This window comes from Fundulus heteroclitus, chromosome 23 (assembly GCF_011125445.2).
Source record: "Fundulus heteroclitus isolate FHET01 chromosome 23, MU-UCD_Fhet_4.1, whole genome shotgun sequence".
Taxonomy (NCBI): domain Eukaryota; kingdom Metazoa; phylum Chordata; class Actinopteri; order Cyprinodontiformes; family Fundulidae; genus Fundulus; species Fundulus heteroclitus.
In genome coordinates this window covers 4,239,443-4,259,744 of record NC_046383.1, presented here as the reverse complement: position 1 = coordinate 4,259,744, position 20,302 = coordinate 4,239,443, and the positions used below count along the sequence as shown (strand labels likewise).

At 39.0% G+C, this 20,302-nt stretch overlaps 1 protein-coding gene across 3 annotated transcripts; it reads left to right on the top strand.

Moving 5' to 3' along the window:
- The first annotated feature begins 2,734 nt into the window (after positions 1 to 2,734).
- lamp2 (lysosomal-associated membrane protein 2) lies at positions 2,735 to 19,911 on the top strand. 3 transcript variants are annotated; one of them, XM_036126908.1, is made up of 9 exons: positions 2,735 to 2,907; positions 6,860 to 6,972; positions 9,181 to 9,391; positions 9,476 to 9,640; positions 9,729 to 9,976; positions 10,056 to 10,172; positions 13,114 to 13,168; positions 13,253 to 13,420; positions 18,235 to 19,911. In XM_036126908.1, the coding sequence occupies exons 1-9, from the start codon at positions 2,862 to 2,864 to the stop codon at positions 18,375 to 18,377; spliced, it is 1,266 nt and encodes a 421-aa protein (XP_035982801.1). In that variant the 5' UTR covers positions 2,735 to 2,861; the 3' UTR covers positions 18,378 to 19,911. The 3 variants fall into 3 exon arrangements, with proteins under 3 accessions (XP_035982801.1, XP_035982800.1, XP_035982802.1); XM_036126907.1 differs by lacking the exon at positions 18,235 to 19,911 and adding an exon at positions 17,308 to 17,465; XM_036126909.1 differs by lacking the exon at positions 18,235 to 19,911 and adding an exon at positions 14,638 to 17,182.
- Positions 19,912 to 20,302: the final 391 nt, after the last annotated feature.

Here is a 20,302-nt window from a genome sequence, read left to right as displayed (position 1 = left end):
GAAAAACGGTCCATGATCGGAGGTAATGAGCTTTAGATAATGATGCCCGTACAAGAAACTGTGTTTATTTTAAAGTTGTTAAGCTTTTTCTCATCAGTGGATTCTGGCCAAACCAGAGGAAAATCAGACAAAATACAAATTGTGAACACATTATGGAACGATTGAGGTTAGCAAATTTTATTGAAATGGTTTCAACTTTGTTTGCGCTGTCACAATTAGATTTTTAGCGTTTTTCTGGGTGTTTTGATTGAATAATGGGCTTAAATCATCTTAAGCTCTCTGGATTTTAACCCTGTGAAATACATTCTGTCAGTTTTTCCTCTACTTGCAAAATTATGCATCAAAACAAAGGCTTCTTTGTCTTACTTTAACCCATTGCTATGGAACTTAGTTTTCTTATAAACCAGCCATCCTTGGGTTAACCCACAAACTAGATTATCTAATCAAACTGGAAGAGTCTCTTCGACCCAGGAGTGCCCAAGTGCAGACCTCAAGAGCTGCGGTCCCTCAGCATGTCATTCAGCTCTGCCGAGGCCCGGTAACAAGCCGTTTATTATCATCATCTGTGCTGGAGAAGGGATACATCCTAAAGTTAAAGGGTAGTCTGGAGGATTTAAATTCTTTAAACTGTCAGGAGTATTACTCTATGGCTTTAATAATTGCTGTGCTTAGTTATTAGGTTAACTGCTGTTACCAACACCAAATAACAATGTTTTTCTCCATTTTTCTAAGCATTGAGACACAAAAACATGTTTACAAAAAATGCTGTAATGACAATGTTGCAGAATTGCAAAAAATGGAGCTTTTAAGATTCTCTGTTTGTGTTGTGTGGTCTGCATTTCAAAATGGCGCCACAGGGGAACCATGGCCACCGTTTAACCATTGTGTTGTGGTGAAGTCAACCCACCGCTTTCTTCAAGTCATCGCTTTCATAAGCAGATAAGCTTATTTATGCTATATTGACAAGTATTGGCTCATCCATCCAGATAATCGAAAGCCGATGTTCCAATCACCTCCATGGTCACAGGTGTATAAAGTCACGCACCGACGCACGCGGACTGTTTCTACAAACATTTTGGAAATATGGGTTCGCTCCCAGGAACCTAGTGATGGGATGCCACCTGTGCAGCAAGTACAGTCGTGAAATTTCCTCGCTCCTGAATATTTTATTTTATAAGTGGAAGCGGTTGGGAATGACAGCAACTCTGCCATGAAGTGGTAGCCTACGCTACCTAAACTGATCAGAGTGGGGCCAGTGGATGATGAGATTACAGACTTTCTGCAGAGTCGACTGTTACAATCCTCCAAATTTCATGTGGCCTCCAGATTAGCTCAAGGACACGGTGTAGAAAGATTAATGGAATGGGTTTTTAATGGCTGAGCAGATGCATCCAAGTAAAGTCATTAAGTGTAACTCAAAGCTTTAGGTGCAGTGGTGTAAAGCCTGCTGCCACTCGACTCTAGAGCAGAAGCTTTTGCAGTGCAGACGTGTTCTCTGAAGTGACGAATATGGCATCTCCATCTGACGGTGGGCTTGGCCCCTTAGTTCCAGTGAAAGGATCGCTGGATGCTTCAACATACAAGAGATTTTGAACTCCAAACTTTGTAGGAACAGTTAGGATATGACTCCTTCCTCATCCGACATCAGCACCAGAGCACAACACAAGGTGTCTGAGAGAGTTTGGGGTGGACGACCTTGACTGGCATGCATGAAGGTGTTGTATCCTAACCTCATACAAAACCTTTGGGATGAATTTAGCCCCAGTTCTACCGCCATGGTTTGGCCTCACCAAACGGCTCCGCCCACTTGTGAGCGTTTCAGGAGCAACTTTTTTCAAGTCCAGTCTGGGTTTCTGGCCCTGCTCAAGAGCCGGGTCAAACCGAGCGGACCCGAGCGGAGTTTTGCCGTGAACACACTGATTTTCAGTAATTGACAGAGGGCTGAGGAGAAATGAGAAGGCTTTTCTCCAAGGAAGTCCAGAAAAAGTGAAGAGCGACGACATAAATATTAATGACCACAATGAACGGAGTGGGTGAAAGCAAAACATGATTTTACTTTTATAAACCATGAACCATGCCCGAAAAGAATACAATAAAAAGGACACTTTTTTCTTTTGCTCTATTAATGTATTCTAATCGCTCCCAGCTGAGGCAAAAATCCCATAAAACTCAAAATTTAGAATTTCAACTTACAATTTAGGAACCAAGACTTCTATGCATGAACGGTAAACACCCTTCCTGGACACTTTTTGGCAAATAATAATAATAATAATTAAAAAAACTGTTTCCTGTGTTTCTCTGTTTCACAAAGACAGTAATTGTCAAACCAACCAGTGACTCAGCAGCTATTATATTATTACATGATGGCTACCCTCCTAAGGCCATACCAATTTCGTGTTATTTCAATTATGAATTATTGACAAATTAACAAATCAATCGGTATTTATTAGAAATTTAAAGACGGCAAACAAAGAGCACTTGTGTGAGAGTAAAATAAAGCTAGTGCTTCAAAATAAGAGTATGACAGCTTTTCTCTCCTTTTTTTACACGAGGAAATTCAACGATTTTAATTGCCTATTTTTTAAAACGCCTTTTTTTTCTTTTTTCTTTTACTGCTATTTACATATTCCGCTACAATTTCACAAAATAGGGTAAATAAGCTTCTTTAAATTATAGGGGACGGCATTTCCAGCCTCAGAGGGACTTCCGTCCACACCTCCCTCAGCTTTTGACACATCGTTCACAGTCATATGACTTCTGTTTCCTGGCACAGTCAACCCGCCTGACTGAGCGTCTTTCTCTCTTTTCACTGTTTTTATTTGTCTCTTCGGCGACTGAAGATCCTAAAACCCGCTGCAACCATGTCCCGATATGCTGCATTTGTTCTCTTGCTCTCTTTCGGGTTGGGTACGTATCACCGCAGATTTCTAGTCACCGTGTGAGAAATCGTAAAGAAATACAGAGAAAGTTCGGGTCGGTTTCTCAGAAGTGACGCGATTAAACTTCTGGTATACCTCAGGCCTCCATAGGCTAAATTTGGATAATTGTAGTAGATCTTTGTTGTCGTAGCTAGTTTTGTATTATATTGGTGCGAATGCCCGTTTAAAAAGCGATTTAGCTCCTCACAAAAGCATTAAAATCGGATTATTAAGCGCTGTCGTGATGTTTTGCAGCTGCAGCCTCACTTGCTAATTGTTACCTACGTCAACGTAAACCTCACTGAAAATTATGTCGCTTCAAAATATATTTAACCAAACAAAGATTCGTATCGCCTCCATCTATACGTTAGAAAGGCTTCCATTAACTTAAATCCCCCAAATAAATAAACAATTTTAATACACGAGCTAAAGTTTGGAGCAACTGATGCTGGCTAGCTTAGCCGTTAGCTACCTTAGCTGTTAGCTGGCTTACCGATTAGGTAACACTTCTGGCAGCTTAAGCTCGTCGTACAGGTAGATTCCCGAACATTCTTGTCTCAACTAGAAATTCAGAAGCCGAAAACGCAAACATATAATGCTTTTAAAATTTTGCCTGATGATTTTTTTTTTTTTTACATCATAGCCTCACAGAGCTAGCTGAGCTAATGTTAGCATCTTTTGGCAGCAAGTTAGCTCCGTCAAGCTAAGATTTCTGTTATGACGTTAGCCTTTATTTTATTACACTAATAGATAATATATTTATTTTATTCTATCCACCAAGCATCGAAGGGCTTTATTATAATGTATACACTATTTCAAGTAGAAATTATGTTAGTAAATAAGTGGCTACATGTTAAAGTCCAAGATACTTATTTATGCTCATCAGTTTACATTAAAAATGTAATAAAAGTAGTAAATTTCCATTTTCGTGTGTGTGTGTGTATATATATATATATATATATATATATATATATATATATATATATATATATATATATATATATATATATGGGAACAGGATTTTATCATTTACTTTGAACATGTGTGCACTAATTGGCTGAAATGGCCTGGTTAATGCAGCAGCCTCCTCCTTTTTCCTGTTGTGACTAGATTTGGTGGTGTTTTTTTCTTTAGCTCCTACCCTGACACGTTGGATGTAGGTTTCTTTCTTTTAGTTTCCACAACAGGCTGTTTTTAACAGTAACAAACAGTAAAAATGTGCCCATTTGAAAGGGTTGGAGAAGTGTAATAGCCTTCTTTTAGCCAGCTGCAAGCTGGTGTGCAGCAACATGTAGGGAAAGGGGTAGGGCTTTGTTAGCCATGCAGAAATAACCAGCAATGGCATCTTGAAAGGATTCCCAGGTACAGATGAAACCATCAGAGCTACTTGGTTGGAAGCAATTCCTCACTAAGCTAACACTTATTTAAGGCTTTCAATTAATCTAGCAGCGCAGCGAAGCTGACCAAATGTGTCAAGGATCTCTGCCTGTAGCTTCTTGTCTGGAAGTTGTAGCGTCACGTGTTTTAACACTTTTCGTGTCAAAACAGCCACAGCAAGACTGCTGCTTATAACCACGGCTCCTGTTATCGACAGAGTATGGTAAAGTGAGATTAATGACCAACATTTAGAGAAGACAAATATCAATTTCACTGGCCTTGAAACATGTTTCCCCACCTCCTAAGATAGTTTACTAAAAGTTGTTAAATACTGTAAACTGCATGGAAAATGACAGCTTAGCTTCAGATGTTAAAAATGCATGTCTGTTGACTGGCAGGTGCCCTAGTTATTTAATCTTGGTCATAAACTTCAGCGCCGTTGCAGCTGTTAGATTGTCCCAGATCTGCTGTCATGTGACTCTTGTTTTGGCTGCGACGTTGTTGGTACCGAGAAATCAGTGCTCACTCTCCACCTGACCTGCACAGAAAACGTCTTGGTAGTTGTTTTTTCTAAGAAAAGGATTTATAAACATCTGGGAGAGTTTAAACGCTTTATGCCTGTTTTGTGTTTATGCTAGCTGGAAATTCATGCGGGCTGTTGAGTTGATGACAAAGCACAATGGTGAAACCTTATCAGTTATCTAAATGGACCTTGTCCTTTCTGTTAACCGGCAAACGGGCAGTCAGTGTGCAGTATCAGTGCACTTTGCTTGAGACTGTGTTTTTTTTTTTTTTAACCAGTTCAAGTATTATTGGGACAGGTTTGGTTTTGTTTCACGTGTATTTTTTTCAGTTAAACCAAGACATTTGAATACGTTTTGTAACTGTGGTTATAATGATTTACCGGAATAAAAACTGCATACAGGAAACTCTGGACTCTGGAGCTCCTAGTCAGATCTCTATTATTAGGGTATTTTGTACATTTTACATTTCATAACCATCTGTTTGTTGTCAGCAGATCTGCAAGTTGCTGCGAGCAAACTGTTTTGTGTCTGTGCTGTCTGTTGCTCTGTAAACATTTTTTTTTTTTTTTTTTTTTTTTTTTTTACCTGACCAGCCTGTGGTGATTACAGCGTTTGCTCCCTTCAGCCTCTAAAAGAGAAGAGGCACAGTCAAAAGAACTGCCCTTTTTTATTTAGTTTTATTTTCTGCCATGTTACAGACCTGGTCTATAACTAGTTTTAATTTAAGAGGGAAAAAATTACTCAAAACAATCTATTTAGACAATTTGTGGAAAATTTTAAATATTGACATGCTGGTTGTTAGTATTCACGGACTCAGAATTGAACTCGAGCGCATTGGATTTCCCCTGATAAGCAGATTTCAGATGCTTTTGCTGCTTGACTGCAGTCCGCCTGAGGTGAAGTCCACTGACTGGACATGATCAAAGCAATGACGTCAAAACAATGGTCTGTAGACTTCCTAAGACTGGATTGTGCCAAAGGATAAATCTGGGGGAATGAATCATAAAGCAGCTTTGAGCATCCTAAAAAAACACTGCGGTCCTTATTGTTCAGAAACAAAAGGAGTTTAGAGCCACCAGAACCCTCCCAAGATCTGGTGAGAAACTAATCGCAGTAAAAGACTGAAGGCTCTCACTAAGGCAGAGCTCCTGTTTGCCCTTGTGGAGACACATTCATCCAGATGTCAACCGTACCTTAAGCGCTTCAACAGTGATACATTTATGGTAGAGGAGCCAGACGGAAGCCAGTCCTCACTAAAACTGGGCGACGAGGGCCCATAGGTGAGATAGCAGGAGCTAAATATTCTTTAAGAGTTCCAGGAGGCAGTTTAGCCTCTAGCACAATAACTAAAAGGTAACAAAGCAGTGGCTTCATGAGCACTCCGGGGAATGTCCTCACGCAGCCCCAGGAAAGACACGACCAATTGAACATCTATGGACAAACGAGGCTGCTCATCCAGCCCTCAGGATCTGCTGAGAAGAATCTGAGAAAATACCCCAAAACAGGTCTGCTAAGTCTTTATGGGCACGTCTAAGGAGGCTGCTGGCTGCTGCCAGAGGCGCTAAAAGAGTATTTTAAACCATACCCAAAATATATATGATACACTGACTGGATTAAACAGCTTGTTTGTGGACCTTTTGAGGAAAAAAATATTCATATTTTAGCGTAAATGTCCGATGTAAACTTCCAAAAAAGTAAAAAACAAAACAACTGGACTTTTTTCCGAAGTTTGAAGACGTTTCGCTTCCTATCCCGGAAGCTTTCTCAATTCAAAAAGTCTGGAGTAGACTTGTAGTAGAGTTGAATTGAGAAAGCTTCCGGCATAGGAAGCGAAACATCTTCAAACTTCGGAAAAAAGTCCAGTTTTGTTTGTTACTGTTTTTGGAATGACCATGACCTGGATGACTGAGAATCTTCACCAGCATGTCCGATGTAAAGAAATGTGGATACGTTGTAGTAATTTAACTTTGTATAATGTGTATTTAAGATTTTTTTTAATTTATTTTTTTCTTACTAAAGTGCCATGTGTTTTCTCTTCAGTGTTCCGGCTGTCTCACGGCATTGAGGTGAACGTCACAGATGGTGGAAAGTTGTGTCTTTATGCCAACCTGACCCTCAGCTTCTCAGTCTCCTATGAAATAGCTGAAAAAGAGGTGGGTGTCTGGCGACAATAAACACTTTACTTTTGGTCCTCCGCTCTCCTTTCTTACAGTCCGTTTCAAAAAACAGATGAGGTTTTTTTGTCATTTTGTACGCGGAGCAAACACGGGCTTCAGACGAGCTTCACAAATGGTGCCCAAGTAATAATAATAATAAAAAAAGTACAGTTAAACAAACTAAAGGAACTCTACCACATTGCACAATCCCAGAAGAACCCACCACCCCTCCCGTACCCAATTAACATGCACACACTAAAAAATCCCAACACTGCAGCAGGAGTAGTGATTGCTTTTAAGAAAAGTCCCGTTCCCAGCGTTAAGTTGTTTGCATTGCCTTTATGGCCGAGCTGGTTCCCTCTTATCAGGCAGCGTGAACCTCGTGGTTGTCGGATCACTGTGGAGGAAGCAAGTGTCATCATGAAAAGAGGAAACAAGGGAGGTTAACACAAAAGCAGGCGAATTCCTGCGATTCAGCATTTTATTTGGTGTACATCCTGATGTACATCCTTTTTAGTTCTTTCATCGAGTAATTTCACTTCATACATTTTTAAACTGAACATTGGAAATCACACATTTTATCAATTAGGGGACAGTTGTAATCTTGACAACAGAATGATGATGGTAAAAGTTAGAAAAGCATTAAATTCAGTGTATTATTTATATTTAGTGTCCTGATAAACATGATCTGTTAGTTCTGATAGACCTCCTTCCCTAAACTGTCTTAAATCCATAAAAAAACAGACATGGATGGATTGGGCTGTATAGATGTCGTGTAAAAATATAGAGGCGGTAAATTTGCTGAAAGCCTCAAATCTTTGTACACACAATCGAGGGAGCTGCTAGTCGCCACTTTGGTGTGAAAAGTGGTGTCTTTGTCATGTTTTATTTCCTTCTTTTGACGCTAAGATTGCAATTGATTAACACTCCTTGGTCATAAATAGTCTTCAGTATGCAGGGTGAGGAGAAATCTTAACCACTTTTTCCATCATTTTTTGTTGGTGCTTTAAAAATAAAAAGGCTGATTGTGCTTTTTTTTCTTTTTTGTGTTTCTCACTTTTTTTAAGCCTTTAAAGATTTCTGGCTCAAAAATATGACAATTTGCTCTGTTCCCGATAGCAGGTTCTCTAATCTATTGATTTCAAAGTTCTTTTTTAAAAAGGTTCTAGTAGTATATAATTAAAGTGCATTATAAATCTAAACTTTCATTTCTGTAGACAAACATGAATAGTCAGTTTTTAATAATGATAAAGATTTGTTTCATTTGCACAATTATTTCCATCTTTTGTAAAGTTTCCCTGCTGACTTGTTTATATCAAGGTTAAAGTGTCACAGCTTGCAGGAAAGGGGCTAGTGTTAATAAAAAGCAATGGGTCAGAGAGGCTGATGTGGTCTAGACCAAAAACAAGGAAGTGCAGGGGAAGTTTATCAGGCAGCAGAAACTCATGCTGGTCAGATTAGTCAAAAGGGACAAATGAGCTCAGTCAGGGGAATATGTAGCAGCATTTAGTTATAGAAAAGCCAACAGCTTTCACAACAATAGATGAATCATGGCTGATTTAAAATCTAAACCTGTAAAACCTTAACTGCACTCAACAGCAGAAAATTAATACCTGGAATATTCAAGTTCTGTTGATGACGATGAGTCCATAATTGTGACGTTTCATCTTGTGTGAATTAATCATTTTTTTAAGGGCAAGAATGAAAACTGTCACTTTGATTTTAATTTAACTAGAGTTGTCTCATCTTTGCAATGTTGAAAATATGGTTATTCTATTGTATTTCTGATGGTAACTCGTCTGCAGTGATGGGCAGTAGCGCCGCTACATGTAGCGAAGCTATTAGTTAAACTACATTTTCCAGTAGCTTGACCGTAGCGTCGCTGCTTTATGAATCAAGTAACATTTAATAAATGTTTTAACCAGTGTATCAGACTCATTTTGAATTGATCTGACATTGGGTTGGTACAACGTTAAGTAGCTTCTGATGTAGTTAAGCTACTTTTAACACATTTGTGTAACTTAGCTTGCTATATTTCTATAGGTGGTAGCTTTTGTGTAGTGAAGCTTAATTTATTGTTGAGTAACTGATAGCTTAGCTCACTACACTGGACAAGTAGCTTGCCCAACACTGCTCGTCTGAAGGTCAAACTGGAGCACTTGAGTTCTTCTTCGTCACTAAGCAAACATGAATTCTCTCTTTCAGAGCAAAACCGTTGTTTTTGAGATTCCTGAGTCCGCCTCCTCAAAGGATAGTAAATGTGACGACACGAGCCCGATTCTGATGCTCAGTTTTGGAGAGGGACACTCCTGGAGCATGAACTTCACCACGAAAGACAAAAGTTACCAGGCAGATGTTATAACCTTTACTTACAATCTCAACGACTCATCCGTCTTCCCGGATTCTTTAGCCAACGGTAACGTCTACCTTCACCTCTCGGCTCAAACGCAAAAACACGCTCAGCCGAGAAAACTTCGTTTAACTCTTGTCTTGCTTCTAGGAACTGTTACCGTGACGGCAAAGCCTGACATTACAAACGTTGACATGGATACGTGCTACTCCTGCAAGAGCAAAGACGAGATCCAGGCTTCGGCAGAGGTTAACATGACGCTGTCAGACGTGCTCATACAGGCCTTCGTCGTTGATGGAAGCAGGAGCCAGAACCGTAAGTGCAGATCAACACGCTTCTCTCCTCCAGGCAGAGTCTTTGTCTCCCTAATATCAAGTTCTGATTCGTCCTCTCCGTTTTCCAGTAACAACTTGTGCCGCGGACACTCCCACTCCCGCTCCCACTCCCACTCCCACTCCTACCCATAATGTCACCAATGCGACCACTGTGGCACCGACCACAAACGCATCGACCACTGCCGTTCCCCCAACCACCCCAGCCCCCACCCTCCCCACCCCCGCCACCGGGAACTACTCCATCAAGTCTGGCGTCAACGGCACGGCCTGCCTGTTGGCCAACTTCGGCCTGAGGATCGGCTTCAAACAGAACGAGGTGCGTTCATCGGCACAGAAACATGGATTATCTTAAATAGAGCAGTGTCGCTTATTTTTTTATGTTTTTGTGTGTTTAGAAATACCAGGAGGTGAACTTTGAGCCTCCGTCTGAAGCTTCTGGATCATGTGGAGTCAACAGGAGTGAGCTGGTGTTGGTGTCTAATGACATCACTGTGAAGCTCACATTCGCCAATGTAAGTTTCTAGCTGTGTCAGCAGTTTAGCTTTACAGTTTGTTTCATATTAGGTTTTTTTTTTTTTTAAGTTTCATTTTACAGGGGTTCCTCTAGGATTATTATTTTTAAACTGTGGTGGCGTTTAAACAAATATGCAAATAATGTAATTTGCATATCTGTTCATACATTTGTGTGGCCGTAGGAGAGCTGTTGCCAAGACAAACACAATTATTAAAAATAGTGATTAAATGTGTTTGTAACTACAAATTACCTTTATAAAATTATTTATGATTTTTAATACATTGCATTACATCACACTACATAAAACAAAGTGTACTAAAAAGACAGCTATCAGAGGCACACAATGTGAACAAGTGATTGAAGCTGTGTGTGACTCTAATTCACAGAATTGTTTTAGGGCAACACGTTCTGAGACAAAAAAAAGAGACTACTTTAAAAAGTCCATTTATGTGACGAGGCAGCAGCAGCTGTGGTGTGCCTGTGAGACAGCACTGAGGGAAGTATAAACCCTCATAGCAGCTCTCGCTGCTGCCTCAATACAGTGACTCCAGAGCGACTGGTGCTTTTAGTAAGGTCTCCATTAAAACCAAAAAAAGTAGCAAAAACTCATTGTTACTAGTCGCTTTTTGAAAGAAACTTTTTAAAAGTCGTTAAATATAGCAAAAAAGATGCTAAATGGATTGTCCTCTCTAGATTTCTTGCCCTCCAGCACAGTAGCCACCAGCCAGCTTTCAGCCAGACAGGAAGGAGCAGGCAGTGTTGGTTTTTCAAAATAAAACGCATCTTAACGTTTCATGACATTAAAAAAACTAAAACTTCATTTTGAAGACGTGGTGCACCACAATCAATTACATGTAGCAGAAACCTTGTTTTATAATTGTATATTCTCTGGAGCTTTTCTTATTACAAATAATCTGTTACTTGAGCTGTCTGTATAGAATATTTTTCCCGCTCAAAGTATTTTTATTTTGAGCATTTGTTTTTTGTTACAACAAAAATGCTCAATATGACACCTCAGTCCCACCAACAAAAACACAGAGCAGAACATATTAATAAAGCATTTCCTTAACAAACTACAACAAATAACCGACATAAAATATAAATAATACATTTTCTCCATTGATGCACATTTTTTCTTTGTAGCAGGGTTGCTTGATTATGATTAAAAAAAATTATCTTGGTCAACATAAAAATTCCCCCTTTTTTTTTCACAATTGTTATTTTTTAGGTAAAACATTAAATTTTTGCCAATTTTTGCTCTTGGTTACTAAGTCATCTTTTGTTAATTTAATACACCCTTTTTTTTCTACCCCTTGAAATTATTAAATATAAAAACTGAAATGTCTTGTTTACTTATTTCCAGATACATGAACCAGAGCATGAAGTAACGAGTTTGTGTGTATTATGGAGTTATGAAAACAATATTGCAACCCTGTTAGATAAATATTAAATGTGCATGGAGATTACTTTGACTCTCTTTATATCTAAATATTCATGACCAATTGTTCAGGCTCTCTGACGATCGTTTGGCATATTATATTTTTTCCAGAATTTGGCAGCTTTTTTTTTTTTTTTTTTTTTTAAATGTCAGTCCTTGCTACCTAAAGATCATCACTAAATCCTCCACCAATGACCACGGTGCCATCGTTTAATGATAAATCTGTATTGTCAGCACAGAGAACTTGGCCGAGAACACTTTGTTTTTTTCCCTCCCCTTTTCAGCTTGTCATAAAACACATTTCCTACGTTTTAGTTTAGTCTGCATAAATACCAAAAAGTAACACAACAGCTTTTATACAAATCAAGTGATTCGCACAGAGCTTTTAGTTGAAGACTTTACATACAGTAGATGAACTGAATGGGTCTTTCAGGTCGTGTATCGACTCTTTCTATTCTTTTTCCGGGTCACCAACCTTTTTGAAACTCAGAGCAACTTCTTTGGTGTACGAAGGGCTACCAGTACTGACCATTTGAACTAGAAGAGTCAAAGCTCACCTTAACTTTATTTAAAATAATGCATTTTTCAAGCTTTGTTACAGATAATGTCATTTTTAAATCTAAATGCTGGAGTCATTGGGTGACCCCAGCATCTATAGATGCAGGTGTGATTAAATAAGCAGAGTAACAGAATATAATAAAGTTTTTAGATGCAGTTCACCACCTCATAAATTCCCACTGTCTTCAAGGACTTGCGTCACATCAGTGCAAGTTACGCTGTGTTTTTGACTTATGCTTTTAGGCATCAGCAGAGCTATAATTTTTAACAGGTTTGTTTGCAGCACGGGTGTTAGATGATTAAATGCATAAATATGGCAACTTCTCAGAGTGAAACAGGAAGTAAGCATATATAAAGTATCTATGATAATCATATCTTCACAACCATAAAAGAGAAGGGTGAAGTTTTATGAATATGCTATGGGCCAGCCCTACCCAGTCCGACTCCCCAGGCAAGATTCACCAGATTGCACACAATAGCTGTATACATAAGATAGATTTACACTGTGATAACTATACACACCATATATAACTATAAGCTGGACAAAAAAGGCGTTTTACACGCCCCTAGTGGTGCTTTATGTTACTGCGTCCACATAATTTAATATGCTGCTACCCACTCGCCTGCTGTACTTTCCCAGATTATCTTTTTATGAATTATGGGATTATCACTTGCATTATTATTAATTAGGCATTGGTTTACATTTGAATTTGTTAGAATTTCAATTTTAAGAGTTAAAAGTAATGACTAGTTTTTATTTTGTTTTATTAAAGGTGCACCCACCCACGCTGATTTTTGGGGTGCCCCCTAGTGGCCAATGGCGCCTTTACCATTTTTCGGGATAGCTGGCTCAGAATATTCTACGTATCTGGCTGTCTGATATTGTATGTGAAGTCTTAAAGAAGAACAATTTCCAAAAAAAAATGTTTTTTTTTTTTGACAGGATACAAAGAAATTTCGCCTGCAGGCAGTAAACGTCAACATCAGCACAAGCTCCGGTAATTACTCATATCCATCCGTGCCTACCTGGAGTCTGCCAGACAGCAGCATTGGTGCAGCGTTGTCTTTGTCTCGTCTTCCAGGTGTCTTTGTTCAGAGCAACAACAACCTGAGTCTGTGGGAGGCGACCGTCGGCAGCTCCTACATGTGCAACAAGGAGCAGAACTTCACCATCACCCCTCTGCTGTCCTTCTACACCTTCAGCCTGCACGTGCAGCCGTTTGACGTGAAGAACGGTCTTTACAGCACAGGTCAGTGATTGTTTCATCTGTCCTTAAACTTTTGTTCCAGCAGGGCCTGAAAAACTGCAGACTAACTTGATATTAATACAATTAGTTTTCTTAAAAAGCTTTCTATTCAATATTTCCTTTGCAAACACAGGAATTAAACGCAATAGAAGAAATGTAACAACAATTAGACATTTTTTTTGTAAGGGAGTTTTTATATTCCTTTGACTTTATTTACAAACTTGTCATATTACAACCATAACTTTCTGTGTTTTATTGGGAATTTATGTCATGGAACAAAAATCAAATGTGCTTACAATTGTGAAGTGGAGTGAAAGTTATTTGAAAAAATCTGAAAAGTGTGGCATGCATTTATAGACAGGGCCCCCAGTGTGTAGAACCGAATACAATTAATACTTTTTTCCTAGGGGCATTTCTCTACCAGCTTTGCACATCTATAAACTGACATTTTATTCTATTTTCTGTGCAGTTTGCCCACAAACTGTTGGCTTTGGACCTGGACTTTGACTAGGCCATTCTAACTCCTGAATATGCTTTGATCTGCACAGTTATCAAATTCTCAAAAAAAATAAAAAATACAGAAGAGGAACTTTCGTCTTTGCTAAAAACACCAGATTTGCTTCCCGACGTATTTCTAGCACTTACCAACGCGGAAGTGCGGACATGCGCACTTGGGTCAGTTTGCCACATTCTGAATAACTTGATCCTGACAAGCGTCTATATGCACTTTAATCGGATTATCAATCTGCATAAACCACCCCTCTCATTCGATTACAATTTCATTCCAGTTGAGGTTAATCTGATCATCATTTTCCGATTGCATTTTATTCCAATCGGCCCTTTTATTCCGATAACTTTTACCCATGTAAACGTAGCTAATGCTTTATTTCAACCATGCCCTTCCTCTTGCCCCTCTTCAATAAAAAAAAAAAAAGAGTAAAATTGAGTCATTCTGTCGGCCCCAGAGTTGTGGATCTTGGCTGCTTCTCTAATTACGGCTATCCGTGCCCATTTTTTTCAGTTTAGGTGACATAAGTCTATGACATAAAATCCCAGTAAAATGCACCGAAGGTTTGTGGTGGGACAGCTCAGTTGTGTCCCATAATAGTGAATGACTTGTTTTGTTTTTCCCCTGCTGCTTCATTCTTGCCTCAAATTTGAATTAAGGAAAAAAAAAAAATCACTTCCACCCGCTGACTAACTCTCCTTTTTATCTGCAGCCCATGAGTGTTCACTGGATGACTCCAGCATCTTAATCCCAATCATTGTTGGCGCTGCTCTGGCTGGCTTGATTCTCATTGTAGTGATCGCTTACGTGATTGGTCGAAGGAGGACCCATGTTGGATATCAGACCCTTTAAATCCTGTGTGCGTTTGTTCCCGAGATGTCGCGGGGTTCCCAAGCCTGGTCCTTGGGTTTGATTTGGCAAATGTATTTAAAATCTAAAAATGACGACTTTTTAAGGATGGAAAAATTTACCGTTTTAGTCTCAGTTGTTAATAAAATCGAGGATAAAAAAAACAACGAAACACAGTATGTGCTGTATCTCTGATGATTTTAACAACACAATAAAATCAGCCCAAGGAAACATTCAATCTTTCCCTCAAGGACCAAACTTGTTTATCCCCAGAGTTTGTTGTTATCCTGTTGTCTTTTCCAGTTTGCTTTTTTTTTTTTTTTGTCAATGCTCAAGTTCAGGCAAACACCAATCCGTGTGCTGTGTGTACGATGTGCAGGTGCAGAATTACCTGAACATTTATGGCCCCCCCGCTCAATCGGTTTCCACACACACATTCAGCTTTGTGATCCTGCACTTGCTCAGCACCCTCATCCCCTGTTTTGTTTTTATTGTTTTACTTTTCATCCCAATAATTATCAAACTAAGATACTCGAGCTGCTTTCTGTTTTTTCCTCCCAGACTTTTCACTAACATGGATCAGTGAGGTGGGGGTTTTGGCCCGTGTTGTTCCCTGTTGATCAGGAGAAATCTTGGTTTAGTTCAGTTTAGTTGCGTTACTTTACAGACGTTCTTCTCTCGGTACAACCATCAGCGTCGGGCAGTTCAGGTCCAGATAGAAAGGATAATTTAAACGGCTTATTCAGATAAAAAATGCAAAATAGTTTATAAAACTACATGTGGTGAAGCCATTGTTAATTTAATTAATTTTTCTCCGGGGAATCTTGTTTTTTTTTCTCTTTGCAAACACTCCAGTCAGAGCAAACTAGAAAGTAAGAAAAGAGCCACTTGTTCCTTTTTTCTTTTAATTTTTCTTCAAACACGTGGAGGCATTAGCGATAGAAAAAGGGAAATTATGTTCGTCACTTTCAGCGCAGATGATTCTGAAATCAGGATATTTGCATAGAAATGCACTAAGAGTCTTTATGTGTCGCCCGTTGTCACATTTATCTCAGCTGTGTGGAGGTCAGGGGCTTCCGCTGGAACGAGAGGACGCTCAGAGTCCTGGAAACCTTTCACCTCGTCTTTTCAATATTTGTGACTTAAAAAAAAAAAAGAAGTTAAAGATTCAGAGAAAATAAGAGGAAAAGTTTAACAACTTTTGGGTCGTCTTGTCACGAATGGAGCTGAACGGCCTCAGCCAGACGCTGCTCACCTTGAAAACTGGAAATGACTGAAGTGAGCTTGATTTAGTTTATAAAAAAAAGAAAAGGATCTCAGTACAGTTTTAATTAGAGACTGAACTTCTAATTCCTTCTTTCTTAACCAATTCTCTAAAATAACGCACTATAGGGAAATGCATAAAAATAAAAACGTACTGCAGGCTCCTCAGGCTTTTCCTGACATTAACAAACTTGCTGTTAGTTTAATACGTTCAAAGACTGAAAATGGAGGAAATTCTTAATTATTTTTGCATTTACCAAATTATTTAAGGAAAAATTATTTAAGCGTTTGACCTACTGAAAATTGGCCAGTTTGAATCTCCATTTTGTTTCATCTATGTTACCAACTCGCTACAAACAAGTAAAGCCTCCCAACTTTTGCTGTTATTCTGCTGAAAGTCCAGATATCCTGCAGGTTTTATTAGATTTCCAGTAGCACACAGCCGCCGTCAGCAGATTTTAATCTACTGCCGCGTGCGTGCTCACACATAATCTCTTAAAATTTCCTGGTTTGGAAACGCCGGTCCAGGCCGGAGCGACGTGGGATCGACCAGGTTTTCAGGATTGAGGGCGGGTGAGGGTTTGAGCGGCTTCAGGGACGGCGCGTTTTTAAAAGCCGCCGTGACACGGTTGTGCGTTTTAGTTTTTAAGCAGAGTGCGGTTTACTTATTGCACAGTTTGGGCTGAAGAAATTAGCTTTTCCAGGTTTATTGTACATGTGTATGAATAATTGCTTTTAATCAAATCTGAGCTTTGATTTGTTTTTGTGTGTTTTTGTTTTTTTTGTCTCTTTGTAAAAATCTGTTGCCTTAATTCTAAAGATGGTCCGGTAGCACCAGCAGAGCTTTTAACTGGGCTTGTTTTGTCGTTCTGCCGTCACATTGCTCTGTAATGTGCATGTTGCATTCAATCAGTCACTGATTCTTGTGTATTTGTGTCAACATTTACATTTAATTGCACACGGGGGTTTTAAAAACGAAAAAGGGAATCGGTGCTGCAGGACCATCTCTATGACGTGTTCTGACTCCATCTTGCCCTCGCCTCGGCGCTTTCTTTCTGCTGCATCACGTTTGATTTGAGTTTGTGTCAATGAAGCGTTTTCAGCCTCTGCAATGGAAATAAAAAAATTGTTTTGGAAAAATGTAACGAAGGGATTCCTCGTTGTTGTTCCTGCTTTTGTAACAGACCGCTTCCTTTCAGGTGTCTTTTTTTTCCTTTTTATTTAAGTCGGTAAGACATTCACTCCTGTGCTCTCTTCATTCCCCGTCTAGCTGAGGAATGCCTGGCTGATGCGGAGAGCTACCTTGTTCCCATAGCTGTCGGAGTTGCCCTACTTGTTCTCATACTTATTGTTCTGCTGGCTTATTTCATCGGGAGGAGGAGAAACATGGCGACGGGCTACCAGTCTTTCTGATCTTACTTACCCCGCTACGGGGGGGTGGTGTGGTGGTCGCGGCCTCTTTAGCTCGCTGCTTTTTCACTAATTAGTGACCAGAAAACTGTCATTTCACTCTTTTTTTGGGTGCTGACTGATAACTTTAATTTTTGCAAAACACTTTTCTCACTGAATCACATACAGCAGGTTGGCTTTGTGTAAAGACTGGAAACGAGCTTCAACACAAACACCACTGGGAATTAGTCGGATCAGCCATTTATACTTTAAATATAATTGGTGTCACCAGAAGGCTGGCATTTTTTTTTTTTCTTTGTATGTTTTAGATTAAAGGGCCGGTTCAGGTTATGTTGCAGTGAGCTTGTAGAAAAGTGAATAAATACTTAGATCGGTGAACGGCTCACTCACAGGAAGACTTGTGAGATTTTTACGCATTTAACACAATTTAATCTAAAAGTGTTTGAATCCGGAGGATGGAACGGTATATTAGCGGATAAGTCAGAATATTTAGTTTCTATTAGATGAAGACGTTTCCAGTTTTTACACTTAGTGCCACCAACTTATGGCTTCAGGTTTAAAGTTATCTGTCAAACTTAAAACTAAGTTCCCCATACACTGCATGCCACTGAAGTAATCCCTCCTCTTGTGCCTCTCTCTAATCAACGCTACCTTGCTTCCATGTTTTTTCATAGGTTCTGTTTTCGCCCTGCTGCTTCTGCTTTTATTTCTAACCTGTATCCTCCTCCGAGTTGATTTTCTGCTCTAACCTCCTGTCTGTCTGTGTGTGTCTCTCTCTATCCGTCAGCTGAGGAATGCTTCCTGGACTCTGATTTGAGCTTTTTGGTGCCCATCGCCGTGGGCGTGGCCCTCAGCTTCCTAATCATCCTTGTGCTTATCTCTTACCTGATTGGTCGGCGGAAGAGCCGCACTGGCTACCAGTCCGTTTAAGTCCAGCTCTCCTGCTTCTGCCGCTCGTACCTTTTTTCCTCCCTCTCTGCTCTTGAATAAAAAATAAATAATAATTAAAAAAAAATAAAAAAAACATCCGCCCTGCTTATCGGCGCATCAAGAAAAAACTTCCTGGATTTTTCTCAGTTTTCCGCTGAGGCAGCATTTCCTTGCAATAACCTTTTAGCTTGTTTCTCACATCCAGTTTAAGCTTCTTTTTTTTTTTCTGACAAAAGTGATTAAATCAAAACCTTTATGATCATGAAGGATTGTTTTAATATTATAGCTGCATGTTTAAAAAAAAAAAAGAAATAGGTTTCTGGCTGTGAATTAGCCCTCCACTCCCTCAAAGAGCTCCCTTCCTCCTTTCCTCCCTCCCTCCTTCCTTTCAAACCAGAGAGGCTTTTTGCCCTCGCTCTCTGTGCTATACTATAGTATATGTGTAAATTAATCTCTTGTATAGAATGACTGACTTTGATTTTTGATGAATGTAAGAGCGAGCTTATTTCTCAGACATCAGTTTTTCACAGTTTTGTTTTAGCTTCCATGTAACGTGTGTAGACGGCTAAACTTGTTGCACAAATTGTTGCTTGCTGAAAGGGAAAATGATGTAACAAACACTTTACCAGCATTTTGACCAGTTTCTTTCTTTTTATTGTGATTTGTCACTCGAATGTTCTGCAAATGCTCACATAAAGAAAGTTGGAAATTAATCTGATTACAGTGTTTTAAGCATTTTACTTTAATCTGATGGATTTTCCAAACATATGACAGCAGGATTAGTTTCACATTAAAGTAAATTTTAGTCAAAATTGGTCCATGAATGTTTTGGTAAGTAATTGTCTCACTAAAGATCAGTATTGGAAACCAAGGAAACAAGTGGTCATCTCAAACACTCTAAAATAATAGATATTGCATTTGCAAAACAAGCAGTTTTCTTTTTCTTATGGTCAAAAATGGACCCGATCATTTTTTTTTTTTTAAAGACTGAAACAATTCAAATACTTTTTTTTTTTTTTTCAAACTCCAAACTTTATATATGTACATTTTCTTATTTATTCTTGGTAAAAGATGTTTTATGAAGAAGAAAAAAAGTGGGAGAACATTTTGAGGTGTTCTTGAGAAACGGCGCCATCTTCAGTTATTTTTTAATGTTTTATGTAACCATAAAACAAAGACGAAAAAGAAAAAATCTAATTTAAATGCCGTTTTTGTTTGTTTTTGACCACAAAAAAACACAAAATACTGCTTGTATTTCAATTTAACGTTCAGCCTTTAAAAAGTTAAATCAAATTACTCCATATTTGCTCTTGATTACTGGTTTCTGATGGGAACATCCTTGTACCAAAACAAGCACGGACCCAAATCCACCCGGTTCTTGGGCGTTTTAAAGCCACCCCTACAGTTTCCGTGCCTTTCTGTTGTACACCTCTGCGTTGCTCGTCTCCAGCTGATGAAGGAATGTGACACGATGGGCTTGTTTTAACACGAGTGGGAAACAAATTCAATAATAAAGTTTGGTTCTTGTTTTGTATCTTTGTGCTTCTGTGCATTTTTTGGGGGGAGTGGAGGAACTGTGTCTGAATTTCTGAACTCCTCTGGAGACTCAAACTGTGTTTTGGACTTTGATCAGCTTGGTCCTTTTATGACCGGGTAACACAGAGACATGACTCGGTTCTAGTTATCACAAAGGCAATCTGATTAATTTGTTTTTTGTTTTTTTTATGTGAAGCCTTGTAGATTTGGTTGATATCCATCAAATAATGGAGTTAACCTGAGCTCTTTAATATTCTGAGGCCAGATATACAGAGCTGTGAAACAGAATCCGCCTCTTTTGTTTTTGCTTATTTTATCACTTAAATGTTTTAGATCAGCAAACATGCTTTTTATTAACCATCAAAGATAACCTGAGTAATTATGAAACC